This window comes from Mirounga leonina, unplaced genomic scaffold (genome assembly GCF_011800145.1).
Source record: "Mirounga leonina isolate KUSES-001 unplaced genomic scaffold, KU_Mleo_1.0 Mir_53, whole genome shotgun sequence".
NCBI classification, from domain to species: Eukaryota; Metazoa; Chordata; class Mammalia; order Carnivora; family Phocidae; genus Mirounga; species Mirounga leonina.
The window spans coordinates 80608782-80629280 of NW_023270807.1; the positions used below are offsets into that span (position 1 = coordinate 80608782).

Here is a 20499-nt window from a genome sequence, read left to right on the forward strand (position 1 = left end):
TGTATATATATATATATATATATATATATATATATATATATATATATATATACAATGGAATATTATGCAGCCATCAAAAGGAATGAAATCTTGCCATTTGCTGTGACGTGGATGGAACTGGAGAGTGTTATGCTGAGCAAAATAAGTCAATCAGAGAAAGACATGTATCATATGACCTCACTGATATGAGGAATTCTTAATCTCAGGAAACAAACTGAGGGTTGCTGGAGTGGTGGGGGGTGGGAGGGATGGGGCGGCTGGGTGCTAGACATTGGGGAGAATATGCGCTATGGTGAGTGCTGTGAATTGTGCAAGACTGTTGAATCACAGATCTGTACCTCTGAAACAAATAATGCAATATATGTTAAGGAAAAAAAAGGAAGAAGAAGAAGAAGATAGCGGGAGGGGAAGAATGAAGCGGGGGAAATCGGAGGAGGGGTAGACGAACCATGAGAGACAATGGACTCTGAGAAAAAAACTGAGGGTTCTAGAGGGGAGGGGGTGGGGGGATGGGTTAGCCTGGTGATGGGTATTGAGGAGGGCACATTCTGCATGGAGCACTGGGTGTTCTGCACAAACAATGAATCATGGAACACTACATCTAAAACTAATGATGTAATGTATGGTGATTAACATAACATAATAATAAAAATAAATAAATAAATAAAAATTAGGATCTTGAGATGGGAGGCTATCCTGGATAATTTGAGAGCTCATTATAATCATGATAGTCCTTATAAGTTAAACAAGGGAGGCAGGAAGGTCAGAATCAAAGAGAGATTTGAAGATGAAGGAAGAGGCCATGAGCTGAAGAATGAGGGCAGCCTCTGGAAGCTGCAAAAGTCAAGAGAATTAATTTTCCCCTAGTGCCTCCAGAAAATACTAGGCTTTATCAACACCTTGATTTTTGTATAGTAAAATCCATTTTAAACTTGTGATGTCCAGAACTGTGATATAATAAATCTGTGTTATTTTGAAGCCTTCAAGTTTATGGCAATTTGTTACAATAGCAAAAGGGAGCTAATACAAATGGTTAAAATTTCTTAGCAAATGAGTATGATTTCTAGGAATGGTAGAGTTGCTGTAATTAGTTATGGTTAAGTTTCATGGTTTGGGCTTTCTGGGGTTTTGATACAAGTTATCTTATTGGTGTCTTGTTCATCAAACCCATATTCTATACTACAACTACTGTGTTGTAGGTTTTAGACTAGATAGTCATTGCCTTTTGGTTTTTAAACTAGCCAATTTTTAAAAAAGATTTTATTTATTTCAGAGAGAGAGAGAGAGAATGAGCAGTGGAGAGGGGCAGAGAGAGAGAGAGAGAGAGAAACAGCTCCCTACTGAGCAGGAAGCCTGATGTGGGGCTTGATCCCAGGACCCAGAGATCACAATCTGAGCCAAAGGCAGACGCTTAACCAACTGAACCACCCAGGCGCCCAAACTAGCCAATTTTTATAACCAAATTCTGTAGACTCTTCACTCATCTTCATTTCTTTCCCATAATTTTCATTTTTTTCAATAAGTATATTGAGGTACAGAAGAATTTGATAAATTGCTTAGGATTAACCAGTTGACATTGGTTGGAAAATGGCAGAAGTTAGATGTAAACTTAAGTCTTTCCGATATCAGTGCCATGTCATTTTATCATAATATCTACCTTTCGGCTCAATTTATTCATTTTATTTTTCCAAATAGTTTGTTAGTGGATACATTTTGCCTGTGGTTGGGGGGTCTATGTAAAACCTGTCAGCAAGCTGCATAAAAGCTATGGAAGGAAAGTCACCAAGAGGACAAGCAGGAGAGAAGCCACCTTCCTGTCAGTGCACTTTGTCTCCTCTTAAAGGAGATAAATTTGAAAAAAAAAAAAAAAAAGAAAAAAAATTACCCTTAATTACTCCTAAAAAAGAATAAATTTAAAAAAAAAAAAAAAAAAAGGAGAGAAATTTACCCTTAAGTACTCCATAATAAGTATGAATTTAAAAAAAAAGGAAAAAAAGAGATGTCAGGAACATAATTTTTCTAAGTTTGAGAAAACTAACAACCTCCCAAGATAATGATGGATCAGGTGATACATTCTAAACTAATAGTTTATTTTTAAATGTTTTAGAAATCCAAATTCATCATCAAAATTTTATTTAAAATCTTCTGCCTCTTGACTGGTGACCATAAAAATCTATTCCTCCAAGTTTTGTAAAACTAACTTAGATAGAAAAACATCCAAAATTCCAATCAGGTTTTATGACCTTTATTAATTTATCAGCATTTGTCAGTTATTCAGCTGAATCTACATTAAAAGGTAAACATTTTAATTATTGATACTTATTCACTAATTATTAATTAAGCAAATTAATGGCAATATATTAATTCAAACTTTAAAATATAGGCATAGACAATGACAGAATTATGCAAACATGCAAGGACTAATTTTTGAGAATACTGTTTTTCGAGAAATTATCATTGTGGATTTTTATTTTATACAGATTTCCAGAAGCATTTAGTTAAAGGGGTGAAGGATGAATTCCAAAATCTCTAGAAACAGTTTCCTTGCAACTGTTGACTTCATTAAAACTTTCCATAAAATTAAAGATAGTGTTCCTAGAAAAATAGTAAAAATATGTGAGAATTTTAGGTAAAATTTTAATTTTGATCCCAAATGTTGAAATTATCTAAAACAAAATTCAATATAATTAGTATGAAATTAGCATTTCATATACATTCTTTAATAAAACAATATTTTGCTCTTTAAAATTATGTATTTTAAATTTTGCCTTCATATTCAAACTTATGTGTAAGTAACTAAGGAACATAATAGATACAGCGGTGATTGAAGCAATGAAAACCCATAAAAAATGAAGTGCCATTTTTCTCATATCAGACCCTTGAAAATTAGAAAGTTTGTTAATATTCATTTTTGGTGTCTATGCAGAAATATGAACTTTAGTAAGTAATTTGTTTTGTTTTGTTTTTATTCTGGTTTTGACAAGAATGTAATCCATGGCACACTGTTTAATTGCCACTTAGCAATACCTGATCCATGAATTCATTCCTAGTAATAGAATCGGCCACTATCCCAACAAATTAAGCTAATAAAAGTACACAGTGAATTCCACTTTTGCACTACCTAAAACTGAAAAGAATATCAATCCATTCAATAGAAAGTTATATATTATTTAGAGAATAATGTGTGTCAATACTTGCTGACTTGCAAGTATATCTCAAGTACATCTCATATCTCAAGTATATATAGCTACTGAAAAATTTAAAGCACAGAGCGGTGCCATACATATAATCTTTTTTATGCAAACAGCACAGTTTTTAATCAAATTATTTATTTTTATATTTATTCATGAGTTCATACAAATTTTTTTATAGGAATAGGCCTAAAACTTAAAAAAAAAATATATCAGGCGAGGAATTAAGATATGGAAGTTAAAAGATAATGGAGAGAGGTTAAGTTTTACATGCATTTTAATGTTTAAATTTTTAATAAGAGGCATATATTGAACATATTGTTCAAATAAGTATAAGTGAAATTATAGCCAAAAAATGAAATACTATTAAGAAATGGAGAAAAGGGGCGCCTGGGTGGCTCAGTCGTTAAGCGTCTGCCTTTGGCTCAGGTCATGATCCCAGGGTCCTGGGATCGAGTCCCACATCAGGCTCCCTGCTCAGTGGGAAGCCTGCTTCTCCCTCTCCCACTCCTCCTGCTTGTGTTCCTGCTCTCGCTGTCTCTCTGTCAAATAAAGAAATAAAATCTTTAAAAAAAAAAAAAGAAATGGAGAAAAAGTGTTTAGTAATGGTATGAATTTTCAATAGGACAAATGTATCAGAATGGATTGATAGGTCAATGAGCAAAAAAGAAATATACAGAAGTCATGAGCCTGGAGCAATGCCCTTTTTCTATTTGATTCCCTGTTAGGAAAAGCATGTTTGTTTCCCGTTGCTTTATTTCATGTGCACCTATTTTCATTACTATCCCTGGATTCTTGGCTCACCTCTAATTCCTCTCCATGGGGGTCTCTAATTGGTGGCTGACAAGTGGCTGGAGCTTACATGGCAAATGTCTCAAGACTAAGAAATCACTCATTTCCCTGTTATTACACACCAGCAGTGAGGCAGGAACACCCATACAAGAGGTCTGTTCTGCAGACTAAACTTTCCCCACGTGGTTGTGGTAAATAAATATTTTTTTTAAATGCAAAAATAGGGGCGCCTGGGTGGCTCAGTCGTTAAGCGTCTGCCTTCGGCTCAGGTCATGATCCCAGAGTCCTGGGATCGAGCCCCGCATCGGGCTCCCTGCTCCGCAGGAAGCCTGCTTCTCCCTCTCCCACTCCCGCTGCTTGTGTTCCCTCTCTCGCTGTATCTCTCTGTCAAATAAATGAAATCTTTAAAAAATAAAAATAAAAAAATAAAATGCAAAAATATGGAGACTTGAAGTCTCAAAAATATCAGGGCATAGTGGCTAAAATATAAGGAAATGCAGTCCAGTTTCCAGTGTAAAGCAAAAGCTGAAATGTTCTGGTGTCAAAAATGTAGCCGAATGTTATACTAAAAAGTTTGTTCAATATATATTTACTGACTATAAATCGAACATGCTCAACTGTAGAACTATTTTTATTAATGGTATCCTGTTTTTTTCTATACTTGAATTAAAAATATCTGCCAAGGCTCGAAGCACTGTTTCTGAATTCTGAGTATCAGTGAGTGCATGCAATTAGTAGAGGAAGATAGGAAACAAGGTAGCTAGTTTACCTACATTCCAACTCGTCCTTTTTTCTTTTTATTGTAGCCTATAGAGTCAACTCAGAACTCCTTAACAAATCCAAAGCTAATTTTGGTAAAACTGGAATTACAAAAATCTAGAAATCTGTTGTGTACAATCTTTAAAATGTAATTAATCCTATGGTGAGCGCTGTGAATTGTGTAAGACTGATGAATCACAGAACTGACCCCTGAAACAAATAATACATTATATGTTAAAAAGAAGAAGAAGACAGTAGGGAGGGTAAAATGAAGGGGGGGGGCATCGAAGGGGGAGATGAACCTTGAGAGACTATGGACTCTGAGAAACAAGCTGAGTGTTCTAGAGGGGAGGGGGTGGGGGATGGGGTAGCCTGGCGATGGGTATTAAAGAGGGCACATACTGCATGGAGCACTGGGTGTTATACGCAAGCAATGAATCATGGATCACTACATCAAAAACTAATGATGTAATGTATGGTGATTAACATAACATAATAAAACTAAATTTAAAAACAAAGAACTAAAAAAAAAAATGTAATTAATCCTAACCATCCATTCAGTGCCTCACTCTACATACTAGGACAGTAGAGTTTGTTCATATCGTCTGAGCCTAGATTGTACTTTTTATATCTGACAATGTGGCAAAGATGACTGGAAATCAATACATTTTATGATGCTCCTAACAGTGTGGCTCAGTCAAGAATTAACTTTCCCGAGTCCCTCCTATGCACCATCTAGTTGGGCTGTATGACTATTCTTACCAAAGCTATGTGAGATACAGTTAAGTTTGTCACTGCTAGTCTAAGCTTTTCAAAGAGGGACCTCCTTAAGCTAATTCCTTTGAATTACCTTATAAGGAGGATACAGTAGTGAAACTGTGAAGGAGGATGGAGACAAAGATGGAAAGATCCTAGGTCTCTGAATTACCATGGAAGAAAGTCTCTTACCAATTGACGTAATAGCCTACATCATTATGTGAGCCAGAAATAGAATCCTTTGAGTTTTGCCATTACAATTCGAAGGTTTATTAAAACAGCGAATGTTACTCTAAGTAATATACATACAAGTTTTACATTTAAAATATAACGCATTCATTTTTATTTTGACTCATATCTTATTTCTGAATTGTTTTAGGAAATATAAATTTAACACACATGCATACACGCACACACGCATAATTTTTTTTCCTCAGTAGAACAAGGATAAATGGTATCTTAGAAATTGAATGACATAGTAATTTTCAAACTTATTATTATGTAATTTCTTCTATGTTTTCCACTATTAGTAAACCTAGGATTTTGAAATCTTGGAGAAATATACCTCCTTCAAAACCAGAATTTGGAAGGGGGTCAATTTTTTTTCTTTATGTCTATAATCATAGATGATGAGGATGAGGAAAGTTCATAAAATACAATTTATTTCATGGTTCTGTTAGTCATGGCAAGTGTCATTATTTGTTTAGTAATCTTTTTCATTTAAAAACAAAAATAAGATAAAATAGCAAAATTTATCCAAGAAAGAAATAGAGATGTCCATTGTCTCCTTGTCAAATTAACATGTGGTGATATTGATCTGCTTTGTGCAAAGGTCCAAGAGGAGAGGACATGCTAAATAAGGGAAGGCCTGTAATATGTGCTCACTAAATGAAGCCAATCATAAACCCACAAGGATTATTTTTAAAACTTTGAAACAGATATCTTAGGAAGTCAACATTTTCATCTTTAGACAGTCTGTTGTAATGATTTATGATTCTAATAGTATTTCATTTCATTATGTATGAAATCAACACAACATAAAAAATTTACAAAAAAAAAAAAAAAGTCTCTGTGGCTTTTACCTGTATACCTATGCACTTTGTGGAGAAGATTTAGAGCAAACAGGATTGTGTTCTGAAAGCCACTAAAGTCACTGATGAAGGGGACATTATCTCCACTAACAAGCATTCGTCTTGGAAGCTCCTTCTGGAATTCATATGTTCTAATTAAGGTTGTAGGAAAGTGTGGTGGAGCTAAATAATCCACAAATAAAGCCCAGCTTCTTGCAAAATCAGCTTCTTGTTTAGAATAATATTTTAATCTAATTGACAAGTGGGGAAAAGTATGCATTTTGAATTAGTCTACTCAGAATTTTGCCAACTCAATTTTCAAAACAGATAATTTGTTCAAAATGACTTTATTCTACTTTTTAGAATATAGATTATAGAAACTTGGTGTTGATTTTACCACCTAGATTTGAAAATTTGAAGAGATGTTATTAGAATTTTAAATTTGGAAATTACCATCTCAGAACATGTGTTTTTAATCATATTTTTCCCTTTTCATAAAGCATTTACATTACTTACATAAACTGAAATGTGACCAAGTTTCATTATTTTAAAATGTAAAGATGGGGCGCCTGGGTGGCTCAGTTGGTTGAGCCTCCAACTCTTGATTTCAGCTCAGGTCATGATCTCAGGGTCGTGGGATCGAGCCCTGCATCAAGCTCCACACTCAGGGGGCAGTCTGCTTGGGATTCTCCTTTTCTCTCTCTCTCTGTCTCCCCTCCCCCCATTATTTCTAAAATAAGTAAGTAAGTAAATAAATAAATAAATAAAATGTAAAGGTAAAAGTCAAAGAAAATTGGCAAAATTTCTGCTGAATTTAGATATCTCCTAAAGAACACATAATTTTCATTTCAGGCAACCACTAAAAACGAAGTAACAGAATTTTCCTGCTTTTTAGGTAGCTTGGTATTTTATTTCTGCTGATATATACTAGAAAGCTAACTTTTCTTTCTTTTTTTCAGGTGTACAATGTAATGATTTGATATTTGTGTATATCCCCACAGGTCTAATTAACATTTGTTACCAAACATAGTTACAAAATTTTTTCTTGTGATGAGATTAAGATTCACTCTCCTAGGAAATTTCAAATATGCAGTACAGTATTATTAACTACAATGACTATGTTATACATTACATCCCCATGAACTACGCATAACTGGAAATTTATACATTTTGACCCCCTTCACCCATTTCACTCAGCACCTCTCTCTCTATATATATATATGTCATTATATATGATACCACTATAATATATATGATAATATTACATATTTTTATCCATTCATGCATTGATGAACACTTAGATTGTTTCCATGTTCTAGCTATTGTAAATAATACCACAATGAACATGTATATCTTTTTAGATTAGCGTTTTCATTTTCTTCAGAAAAATACCTAGTTATGGAATTGCTGGATCATATGGTAGTTCTATTTTTAATTTTTTGAGGAATCTTTACACTATTTTCCATGGTAGTTGCAACAATTTATATTCCTGCTTTCTGTTCTTACTGAGAAAGAAATTTTAATTTAAATTTTTAGTAATTTTATCTATTTTATTTAATTAATTTATTTATTTTATTGAGAGAGAGAGAAAGAGAGAGAGAGCACCTTAAGGATGGGGGAGGGACAGAGGGATAAGGAGAGAGAATTTTAAGCAGACTCCTCACCCAGTATGGAGCCTGATATGGGTCTTGATCTCACCAGGCTTACATCATGACCTGAGTTCAAATTAAGAGTCAGACATTTAACTGACTGAGCTACCCAGGAGCCCTTTTATGTATGTGTATACATTATTCTCTACAGGGGTGATATATATTTGCTTGCTATTTTGAACCATGCTTGTTTCTTCTGAAACATTTTACATGCTATTTCTTGCTCATCTTGCCCTATGTCCTTCAAGTCTTATTATGGAAGTTATATGGTTTGTTACATTCCCCCTGGAATTACTCAAAGTAATATAGACATCAGGGTCTAGGTATTATGGATTCAGAAAGTAACTGGAACATATCCCCTGGTTAATATCTGTGAAAGAAACATACCTGTATATACATGGTTCATATAGAGCTATGGGCGTATAGAGGATGAAATAACTAACTTGTCCTTGATTATAGAAAAATTGATTGGCCCTCCATGCTCTTATCAAATCATGCCCAACTTTCAAATTCAAGAAGGAGAAAACATGAATATGTAAGGTTATTCAGTAAGGGTCACACAATTTTAATAACAGCACAACTAGACATTGTGTGCCTAACCCGAAGGCCACAAGCTTTAGTCTGAGTTCCACAGTTTCAGCTCTTATATTTAGGTCTATAATGCATTTTGAGTTAATTTTGTTGTTTTAGGAGACAAACTTCATTCATTGCATGTGGATTACCAGTTCCACCAGCACCATTTGTTGAAAAACTATTCTTTACCCATCAAGTTGTTTTACACCCTCATTGAAAATCAGCTTTTGTTTCTAGACCCCAATTCTATTCTATTGATCCATATGTCTACTATCATGTATTAACACTCTGTCTTGATTACTGTACTTTTGTAGTAAGAGATTAACAGAGATTGCACCAAATCTGTGAATAAATTTAGGGAGTGTTGCCATTTAAACAATATTACGTCTTCCAATCCATGAACACAAGAAGATTTTCCTTTAAACATTTCTTTCATTTCTTTCAAAAATATCTTGTATTTTTCAGTGTATCCAGGTTTTAAAGTTCTTTTGCTAACTTTATTCCTATATATTTTATTTTTCCTGATGCTGTTGTAAATGTTTCTGTTTTCCTAGTTTCATTTTAAGATTTTTTTATTGCTACCACATAGAAATACAATTAATTTTTGTATGTTGACCTTGTATACTGCTAGGTTGAAGAACTCATATATTAATTATAATATTTTTAGTGGATTTCTTAGAGAGAAAGTATTATTTCTTCTCTTTCTATCTAGATTACTTTCATTTCTTTTTACTGCCTAATTTCCCTGGCTTGAACCTCCAGTGCAATCTTGAATAGATGTGGTAAGAATGGGCAACCTTGTCTTTTTCATTTTAAAGGAAAAGCATTCAGTCTTTCACCATACCATGTTAACTGTAGGTTTTTCTAGATGCACTTTAACAAGATGAGAAACTTTTCTTCTATTCCTAGGTTTTTTTTAATGTTGTTATTGTAAAAGTGTGTTATCAAATGCTTTTTCTATGTCTACTGTGATGATTTTGTGATTTTTGTTCCTTATTCCATTAATATGGTGTATTATATTGATTGATTATCAAATACTAAACCAACTTTGCATTCTTAGAATAAATCCCATATGGTCATGGTTTATGGTCCTTTTTATATGTGGCTAGATTCTGTTTACTAGCATTACATTGAGGATTTTTGTGTCTATGTTCATAAGAAATATGGCATGTAGTTTTTGTGTAATGTCTTTGGTTTTGCTATCAGAGTAATATTGCCAGTTTGCTATCTGTTCTTATGTCTTATGTCTTTGTCCTCTTTTTCTTCATTGCTGTCTTCTTTTGTACTAAATGGATATTTTCTAGTGTAAATGTTTCTTCCCTGTGCTTCTTTTCTATCATCTCTCTCTAATCTATCTACATTATAATTTCTTAACTCTTCCTCTTCACTGATGATATACAATTACTATCCATCTTAAAACAATGTGTTAATATTAATAGTAACTTAATCTAACCATTTACATAAATTTTCCTGCAATATAGTTCCATTCCCACTCTCCTGCAGGTCTGCAAAGCTCTCTTCATCTTTCTTCATCCTTTTTTCTTTTTGTTCCTCACACTGGGTAATCTCAATTTACCTATTTTCAAGTTTACAGATTCTTTCTTTTGCCAGCTTAAGTCTGCTTTTGAATCCCTCAAGTGAATTATTTATTTTTACTATTATAATTTTCAACTGCAGAATTTCTATTTTTTTCTGTAAGTTTTATCTCTTTATTCATAATCTCTACTTAGTAAAACATTGTTGTCAATTCATACTTTCCTTAAATTCTTTAGACACAATTTTTAAAAATTTTTTAAAACATGCTCATAAGTGATTCAAAAATTTTGTCCATCATCTGAACTCAGAGGAACAATTCCTAATGACTGATTATCTCTGTGTAAGTGTCTGTATGGGCGGGGGGTGGTGGCGGGGGCATGCATGCACTACTTTCTCTGTTCTTTGCACATCTCTCTCTCTCTCTTTTTTTTTTTTTTTTTGAACAATGGACAATTCAGAAACTATAAAGTGGAAATTCTAAAAATCAGATTCCCATCCTTACCAGGGTTTGTTGTTGTTTGGTTTTCTTGTCATTATTTGTTTATTGATTTGCCTGGACAAATTCTGTTATTCATTCTGTGTTCTCTGTAGTGAGTCATCACTGAAGTCCCTGCTCAGAAGCTTAATGGTCAGCTAATGATTAGTTAAAGATTTTCTTAAGTTCCTTGAACCAATGAGTCTTCCACCTTTTGCTGAGGAGCTCTATGTATGTGTTGGGGTATACCTTCAATGCTAAGGCCTTTTACAATTTTTCTCAAGCCTTTACTTCCTATTTGTTCAGGGTCTCAAGGTAGCCAGCGGTGAGACATTGGGGTCCTCTCAGTTCTTGCCTGGGTATGACCTCAGTTCTGTTCATGTTTGTGGGTCCTAGAAAAAGACAAATTCTCTGTAGACAGAGTAACAAGTAGCCACCAAACCCATTTTTAGACTGACTTCGATCCATCAACAAAAATTTGCTTCAGTGACCAGGTTTTTCCAAGCATCCAGTAAGTGGCATGCCCTCCTTTCCGAAAGTCAGCCAATCAGGAATGGACTCCCTGCATAACTATGCCTCTAATGCCAAATGAAAACTGTCTCACCTAAGTAGCCTTCTTATACTGATGACTCAACCCACTTAAATGCCTAAAGATCTACCAGTCTCTGAACTCTGCATCTCCTAATAACCCGTCTCAAGATGAGAAGAGTGCTCTGCTCAGTGATACTGTGCATGATGATGTAACTTTCCCTTCCTAGAATTGCAATAAATTCAGCTTTGTTGTTTTATTTCAGATATTGAGGGCTGATCTCATCATCCTTTGAGAGTTGCTATGAGAAATGCTATTTTTCAGAGGAATTTAGTTTTGCATGTCATTGGGAAAGTCTACAAAAAATAATATTTTATAAACTACTTTCTATAAACTATAATGACTTGATCTCAATTCCACTTTTGATGTTGACAACTCCTGTTTACTCTGTTGGCTGATAATCTCACCTCTCTTTGGCAGTGATCAGAATCAAGCAGTTGAGTCACAGCAAAAAGGTATGATGGCTACAATCTTAATTCATCTCACAGACATGCCAAGAGGATGAACTCTTCTGTTGACCAATATAAAAATCAGCCTTTGAAGCACTATTAAGAAATAAAATATACAAAACAATGTAAGCTTCCTGACTCTGTGATTTGTTTCTCTTCACTGGATATGCAGTCTGTGGGAAAGATAACAGTACTTGATCAATAAGAAGTCCTCAAACATGAGTGCCTATATTTTTTGTGTACTTTAAACCAGTCACCCATTCTTTAGTTCCTTATACTGCATGTCTCACTCTGGGTGGCAGATACCGCCCCCATACAGTGTCATTCATTTCCATACCAAGTCATGCTGTCTTTTTCGATCTCATTTGCTGTAAAATGGGGAGAGTTCTGACATTTTAGCTAACTGGCATGGTAACCAAGATGCTTCTTGGACACTCCCCTCCAAATATGTGTTAGCCAAGCTATTTTTTCTGATCAAAGTGATGCAGAGATCCTATAATGATTTGCCATCACATCCTTTTTGTTTACAGACACCAGTTTTTGTTAAAACAGCCTTAAAAAAATCTTCTTGTACTTCTGAATTTATTTTGTTTTATTGCTGTCTTGTGGCACAAACATACTTTTCTTCATATTTTCCCCTGCTGCTTATAACATAGTTTTGGGCTTTATCCAGTAAAACATTTTCCTGTCAGTTTTCTCTTTATCTTAATACATCCTCATGTTTGACATATTGGTGAATAGGTAAATTGAAAAAGACTTCAATGAAAAAGATAGTGTAAGATGGAAAGATTGTTACCATATTAAAACAAAATCATTTTATTTTATTTTATTTTTAGAGAGAGAGTGTGAGCAGGCAGGGGGAGGCAGAGGGAGACAGAGAGAGACTCTCAAGCAGGCTCCACGCTCAACATGGGCCCCAACATGGGGCTCGACCTCATGACCCTGAGATCATGACCTGAGCAGAAATCAAGAGTCAGATGCTTAACTGAGCAACCCAGGTGCCCCCAGACAAAATAACTGTAGATCCATTCTTACCTATTTTGAAAATTTTTTGAGCAATCTCCAAAGATGAGACATGTGCAGTCCATAAGTACTCCAACAGGTCATCAAAGCTACTAGAATGTGACTTTATGTGCTGTCAAAGACAAAAAATGTTACTGATATTTAGGCAGTTATAACAATCTCTCTTCTTGAAAGTCAATTCTATTTACAAATATAATTTTTCAACATTCTAAATGAGGGGAAAACATTTTTTTCTAAGAGTTAAGGTATGAAACACTCCGTAAAGAGCTTAATATCAAGCATTTTAATTGCAAGTGATACTGAATCCCTATGAAAGAAATAAACCATGTGTTTTTAGAAATGTTCAGGATTTTACACTGTTCAGAACCAGACCTTTAGTATTTTATGCATTTGGTTTTCTCTTGCCATGCAATGAATTTTTCACCAACGGTTAAGGGTAAGAGTGTTTTATCTAAACATATGCAATTTAATGAACAATTCTCTAAAGGAAAACCCAATCTTTAGTCATGTACTCTTTCACCCATGACACATTACTTTGAACATCAATATTTGATTCTGACTGTCAAATGCTAATTCAGTCAACTCATATGTGATTTGTTTATCAAGACAGTTGAAATAAGCTGCTCAAATTCACTACAACCTATTACACAATTGTGTTTCTATACCGGTTATTGCTCAGTTGACCTGAAATTATGATGAGCTAGGATACTTCATGCACTGTTAAGTCATAATTTCTCTGGGCTCATGTGTGTGTATATAATTTATTTGGTATGAGAATAGTAGATAGCGTGGCCTTGACAGAGTATTAGTAATGAGGATGCTAATGAGGTATGATGTCAAGCAGCAATTCACTCATACTAATACTGTTGTCACCACAATATTTTCATATTAGCACCTTTGTTCCTTAGGAACAATTGCTCAATGTATAAAAAAATCTACATTAAGTGATATTCAAAAATTATCTGGCTATCCTTGAAGAGTATTAATTAAAACACTTAAAAAAAAAACCTGGTAAAATTCATTCCACTTTTTCATTGCTCCTGGAAATGATGATTGGCAGTTAGAAACATTGTAACAAAAATTCATCTGATCATTGGATGGTGGCAGAAAGGTGACTTTATCTGATGATATCCCCATTATGCCAGAATCAACCTCAGCAAGGAAGGGCATTGTAGAGAGATAATAATTAAGGTCTGTATAAACAAAAAGTTATTAATATTGTTAACACACAAAAGAAGTTGTTTTCAAAGTAAAGGAATCTATCTAAAAGTAAGCCTAAAGATCTAGAAATCTGGTAAAACTTAAGTGGTAATTTGGGGAACTTCGGAAATTTTATCAGAAATTTCCCTTAGTGTTATATGCAACTTGAATATGCTTCTCTTAAAAACCCTATTCTCATAAAGCAAAATGGATTTATCTTGTAGATTTATTATTTTAAATCACACATAATAATTGCGCTGGAATTTAAAAATGCTAATTAAATTCTAAGGCATAGTAAGTGAAAAATTTAGAAACTAGTAACAATTAACAAATGAGAGTTCAAATAAAAACTCAAAACAAAAAAATTAGTAGCAGAATTCTATACTTTTCTAAGTTTTTACTTTAAATCTGAAAATCTGATGTAGTTTAAAATATTTAATCTAGAGATGTCTCTTGTTAACAAGGTTTTTTATTTGATAATATAACACAAATTCTTATTTCTGTCTTATGTATTTAAATCAAGTTTTGAGGTTACCAATTTTCCCTAATTGATATTTTTATAATTGGATAAACTAATAAGTAAATTAAAAAAATGTCTATCTCAAGACTCATTTTCAAAACACCCAGATTTGGGTCAAACAGATGTTTTTTTTGTAAAAGCAATGATTCCGGTTTTGGTTTTTGTTTCTCTAATCGGGATCCTAGGTTTAATTGATTTTTTGTGGAAAGGTCATCAATTTGAGGTTTTACTGTCACATTGAACTCACCAGCCCACCAACTGTCCACAGAGATACAGAGATGATCCCCAGATTTATGGCCACAGTCTGTACTTTGGGTGGGATCAGCTAATCTGCCTAAAAGAGAGGAAATCCAGAGCTGGATTTACTAGACCCCTTCCTAAACTGTAGATCCAAAACATAACTAGATATAATATGTTTACAGGAATAAAGAATTGTGTCAGCTTTCCCATCATTGTCTTTCCTTCACTTCATGACTTTCTGCTTCCCATCTCCTATTCATAATTTTTCCTTTTCCTTAACATCCCTACAATGCTCTATTCTCTCTCGAAGGCCATATTTTTTTTAGCCTTTGTAGTCTGTGTGTCTTCTATTTACTAACTACTCTTTATCTTCAATATTAGGGAGTGAATATTCATGTATAGTAAACAAGATCCAGGCTCTATTTGCTTAAAATCAAATCCCTTTTCATTGCTTACCCGCCTACTGTTTGACCTTGAATAAATAACTTCTGCAAGCCTCAGTTTTCTCATGTACATACTGGAGAGACTAGCAATAATCACTTCACAGAGGTTCAGGGTTGTTAAATCAAGAAGGGTGCAGAAAGTGCTCAGCTCAGAGAACACGTGCTTCTGTAAATATTAGCCATTATTCTATTTTTATCTCTTTTCTTTTTGTCATCCTCTCTCATCTTCTACTTTCAAAACATCCCTTTCTGTTTCTTTCTCACTTAAGTTTTTTGTACCTTCTGCATATACTCCCTGCATCTGCCTTCAACTATCTCTGACTCTCAGCCCATCTCTTTCCCTGTTTCCACCATTTTCATACTGGCCTATTCTCTTTACTCCTGCTAATTTTCCCTTTTCTCTGTCTTCCCCCTCACACTGTTTTGGCTCTTCACTTGCCACTCCAGCCTCTCTCTTACCCAGTCCTTGCTTGCCTACTGGGTACCTCTCCTTCTTTTCTCCCAGTCCTCTTCTCCTGCAACATTCACTTATTCTTCTTTCTCCTTCCTTCCCTATTATTATTTCTTTTCACCAGTTCTGTTTCTCATGAACTTCTTTTGTTTCCCTTTTACTTTCTCATCCTGGTTTCCCATTTAACTCTTCTTGACCTGCTTACCCTTCTGTGGGCAAGAGGAAAGACCTTGGTAGTTCTGTTAATACATGGAAATTTCTAAAAATTGTTATTCCTCTTTTGAACTGGAAAAATATCCAAGTATGTGAAACATACCTCTCCTGGTTCTTAGGTTTTGCCTCAGTTGGGAGTTGTTTGAAATCTGTTTCTAAGACTGTCTTTTTAAAACCACTCGGTCTCTGAGGATGTTTGCCCATGATGCTAACCTAAGGATTTCCTTATGTTGCTAGCTTCCTTGTCTTCTCCTCCAAATACTTGACTGTGTTCCAGTTCCATTTTTATCAAATTCCCACAGAACTCCCTTATTAGTGACTCCGCATCACCTCCAACTGCACATGCCTGGGACTGAGCCCTTGATTTTGACAGTCAAGGAAGATTGCATCCCAAACTTTCTGTTCTTTGTCAGCAGAGTTTCACTATTCTTCCGGACATCTCCAGCACTTCCCCCTTCTTTACAGCCAAGCTGTGCCTGCTTACTGCTGTTTTATCTTCTGAAGAAATTTTTGTCCTTGTCTTCCCATGGCAAGAAATACATCATTCTCAATAACCTTGACCAAAATTGTTTTGTCATCCTCATTTTCCCAGAGCAAAATTAATGTTATATTTGTTATTATTCAAATCCAATTTTTTTGCTGCGAATTTACCATATTTTCCAATTATATTATTTCTGTAGCATACATTATGTATTTCCCATCCTCCCAACATTTCCCTCTCTTTTTGTCTTTTTCTCTCACAAAACTACACTAATTCCAAACTCTGTCCTTTAGTTTATTCTATTTCTTTCTTCATGGATTACTTTTTTCTTTAAAGTCCATCAGTGTTTTACCTTTTTTTTCAGGATTTCCTTCAAATCTTACTCTATTCCTAGATTATCCCAGCTCACAACATTCACTTTATTCTAGCATCTAATGATTTGGCTCTTTCTTGTCTTATGGTTGTATCATTTCTAACTCTCCTTTTTTTTTGTTTGTTTGTCTGATTTTTCTTTTTCTTTTTTTAAATTTAAATTCAATTAGCCAATGAATAGTACATCATTAGTTTATGATATAATGTTCAACGATTCATTAGTTACGTATAAGACCCAGTGCCCATCACATCACGTGCCCTCCTTAATGCCTTCTTAACCATATTGTAAGTGCTTCGAGAAGGAAGCAATGACATCTACTATCAATTTCTTGTATACTTGCCATAGTCTTCCCTTTTTTCATCTATTTTTCTATTTGGTGTCACTGCCTTATCCTGACTCAGACTCCCAATATTCTCTTCCCAATTCAAACATTAATCTAATTAAAATTTTGGCTAACCAATAAAAAAGAATGAATACTGATAAGGCAACTAGACAGATGAATCTCAAAATAATCATGATGACTGAAATAAAACGGACTAAAAAAAAGCACCCAATTGTCTATATGGAAATTCTAGATAATGCTGTCTAATCTGCAGTGATAGAAAGCAGATCATTAGTTGGTTACTGGTGAAGTTGAGGAGTGAGGGGCATGAGAAGTTAGGGGAGAGGAAAGGGCTGGGAGAGACTAGAATCGGGAAGTTCTTGAAGATGAGAATACAAAGGGGAAAAGAAAATTTTTAGAATGACATATATGTCCATTATGTGTGGTGATGGGTTCAAGGCTATGGACATATATCAAACTTACCAAAAAATACATTTTTAAATATGCTGTTTATTGTATATAAATAAAACTTTGTTTTTTAAAAAACCTCTGCTAAGCAATCAAGAAGCACTTAAAATGCTTAAGTATTTTGTAAGCATTAGACGTTTGTTACTAAACTAAACCATCTTGCTTAAGAGCCCAATTAAAACTCCCCAGTCTGATTTTAAGACATTTCTTTAACTGACCCTCGTCGATCTTCTTAAATTTACCACCCAGTACTCTTTCATATTCTAGTTCTCCTGCCAATGTGGTAGTCTTCTTCCGGTTCAACCTGCTATCATTGTCATCTTTGTAATTTGTATTCCAGCAATTATATTCTAGCAATGTCTCCACCAAGTTCTTAGGCCCTGCTTTCTTCCCATGATATTCTCAGCCCATGATTGTCACTCTCTTTCTTGAACTACTCTTGTACTTACAGTCCTTATCTCTTTTTTGAGACTTAACATACTGTTGGCGAAATACTTTTATGGGCTACTTTCATAATTTGTAATTCTGTTCTGGTTTTCTCTAGTTATATTATGGAGTTTAACTCAATTAAATACTAAGTAAAAGCAGCCACTTAAAAAACAGCAGAATCCAATTTATTGTATTCTAAAATGAAAATGAAATTTTGAAAGTACCCTATCCAATATTCTACTTTGCTATTCGTTCATTCCTGGACCCAGGGCTGAAAACTTTCCTAGCCGTAAGTGTGTGCACCCCTTGGGGGAATTGCTTATTGTTTCCAGTGGACCTTATGTTTAGGCTCCTCCAGAACCATGTCTCAGGAGTTCAAATATTCTTCTTTTCCATGCCAAGGACAGTCTAAGAATGGGGATTATACTGGATGTCCAGAGATTCCCTGACAAGCTTGGTTGTAATGCTAGCTTAGAATGTCATCACAGACCAGACAGACAGGCTCTTCCCCTGTATTTTCTATAATGCTAACCATTTTCTCATTGATTCCTTTCTTCCAATACTGTTTTCTAGAAGTTGAGAGTGAAGGTCCTTTATTTCTTGAAATCCGTTCAACAAGATGGCTTGGCACTTTTACAATATTTTTGTTCCAAAACAAATATCTACTTTCATTCCTCAGTGTAGATGCTATTTTAGATAGAGAAAGGTTTTCCTACAGAGGTTTTTTTTCCTCCTTTGTCACTCCAATCTATATGACTGTAGCTAATCATATTTAGAACTACAGATAATGCAAATTAATTTTATACACCCATGTGTATCACCTTTACTGTTTTGTTCCTGGATGTACTCTTTGGTGCTTAGAACTAGGCTTGGTACCAACAGCACATCAATTAATAGTTATTAACATGGAATGAACTAGGCCTAATATGCTGTATCTCAGTGAATGTGGTAATCACTAGCCATTTGTGGCTATTTAAATTTAAATTAGTTGACATTAAACAAAATCAAGAATTCAGTGGTGCAAAACCATTAGCCATTTCAAGTGCTTAGTAGCCACATGTAAGAATATGAGAGTACAGTGTGACTGTGGCTGTCATACTGAATAGGGCAAATAGAGAAAATCTTCAGCATTGCACACAGTTCTTTTGGACATTTCTGGGTAGAAAAACCATGCATGCAGGGGGGAGTCCATAAATACTTGACAGACATTAGGCCAGAGATTCTGCAAATAGTTGGAAAAGAAGTAAGAAAGAGAGAGAAAAAATTCCATTTTCAAAAAGATGATGCTGGGGCGCCTGGGTGGCTCAGATGGTTAAGCGTCTGCCTTAGGCTCAGGTCATGATCCCAGGGTCCTGGGATCAAGTCCCGCATCAGGCTCTCTGCTCCTTGGGAGCCTGCTTCTCCCTCTGCCTCTCTCTCTCGCTGTCTCTCATGAATAAATAAATAAAAATCTTTATAAAAAAAAAACATAGTATAAAAAAGATGATGCTAAATATGCAGGTACTACGTCCTAATTAATTCACACTTAAATCAAAGGGTCATTGCAATGAAAAAGAGACATTCTTACCTGTATGATATTGCCATCCATGATGTACAGGCTGTTCCCATAAAATATTTCGTTCATTTTCTGGTGAAAATTTTGCAAAATACTTGGCTGTCCTGTTCAGTAGGGTTTTATACGTCCCCAGTCTCTCAGGGTAATGCCAGAAGTTAATGATGTACTTCCCATTTTCTATCTTGTAGTCACTGAACTGACCAGGACTCTCTTTCCACAGAGGGGGATACATATCTGAGATATTGGATGTTTTTGCTAAAGAAGCAAAAATACAACAAATTATTACACAGGCCCAGGAAAGATTGAAAGTCATAGTGTCTAGCCTGGAGATTGAGATTATGGCAAGATCTTTATTGGGAAATAGAGGAGGAAGCTATATTGTTTTTCTGCACCTTGACTAATCAACACTTTAAATTACCTTCCATGGTAGTAAGAAGGTGAGAGATAAACAAATACCTTACCAGAGAGATTAGGGTACCTCCCTTGTTAATCATCTCCCAAATAAAAATTGTTGATTATGTATCAGTCTCTAGAATTTTTAGGAATTTTTAGTAGTAAGTTTTTAGTAAGACTTGTTTTTGTCTCTATCTTCTGATCTGTTTCTCGTATTAATCATAATAATAAATTGTAACTCTTTCCCAGAGTTACTTGAAATTTAAAGGACAGCTGTTATGAACCAGTTTAATCTCTAATTAGTGGCATTTCAGCCACATAAATTGTTAACTAAACAATTTTAGATAGAATTTGTTAGACATTTTAGTGATATTCGGAACTTCACCAAATCTCTTTGAAATTTTAGTCCATGTGTAAGTCCAGACTTGTATGTCAGAGATGTCAACCCAAATTCCACGTTAGCAGGATCTGAGCCAAAGGCTTGTGTGCAAGCAGTTGATTTGTGGCTAGAGAGTAAAAGTAAAGAGGGAGAAAAAAAAAAAGAAAGGA

General features: G+C 34.7%; 1 protein-coding gene across 1 annotated transcript; it reads right to left on the reverse strand.

Moving 5' to 3' along the window:
* Positions 1–2270: 2270 nt before the first annotated feature.
* Positions 2271–19975, reverse strand: LOC118001362 (protein LEG1 homolog). The gene is given in 7 exon segments (XM_034991450.1): positions 2271–2284; positions 6581–6819; positions 12875–12902; positions 12905–12974; positions 13871–14055; positions 14830–14916; positions 19570–19975. Coding segments are annotated over 7 exon segments (924 nt in total). The 5' UTR covers positions 19871–19975.
* Between the last annotated feature and the right edge of the window lie 524 nt (positions 19976–20499).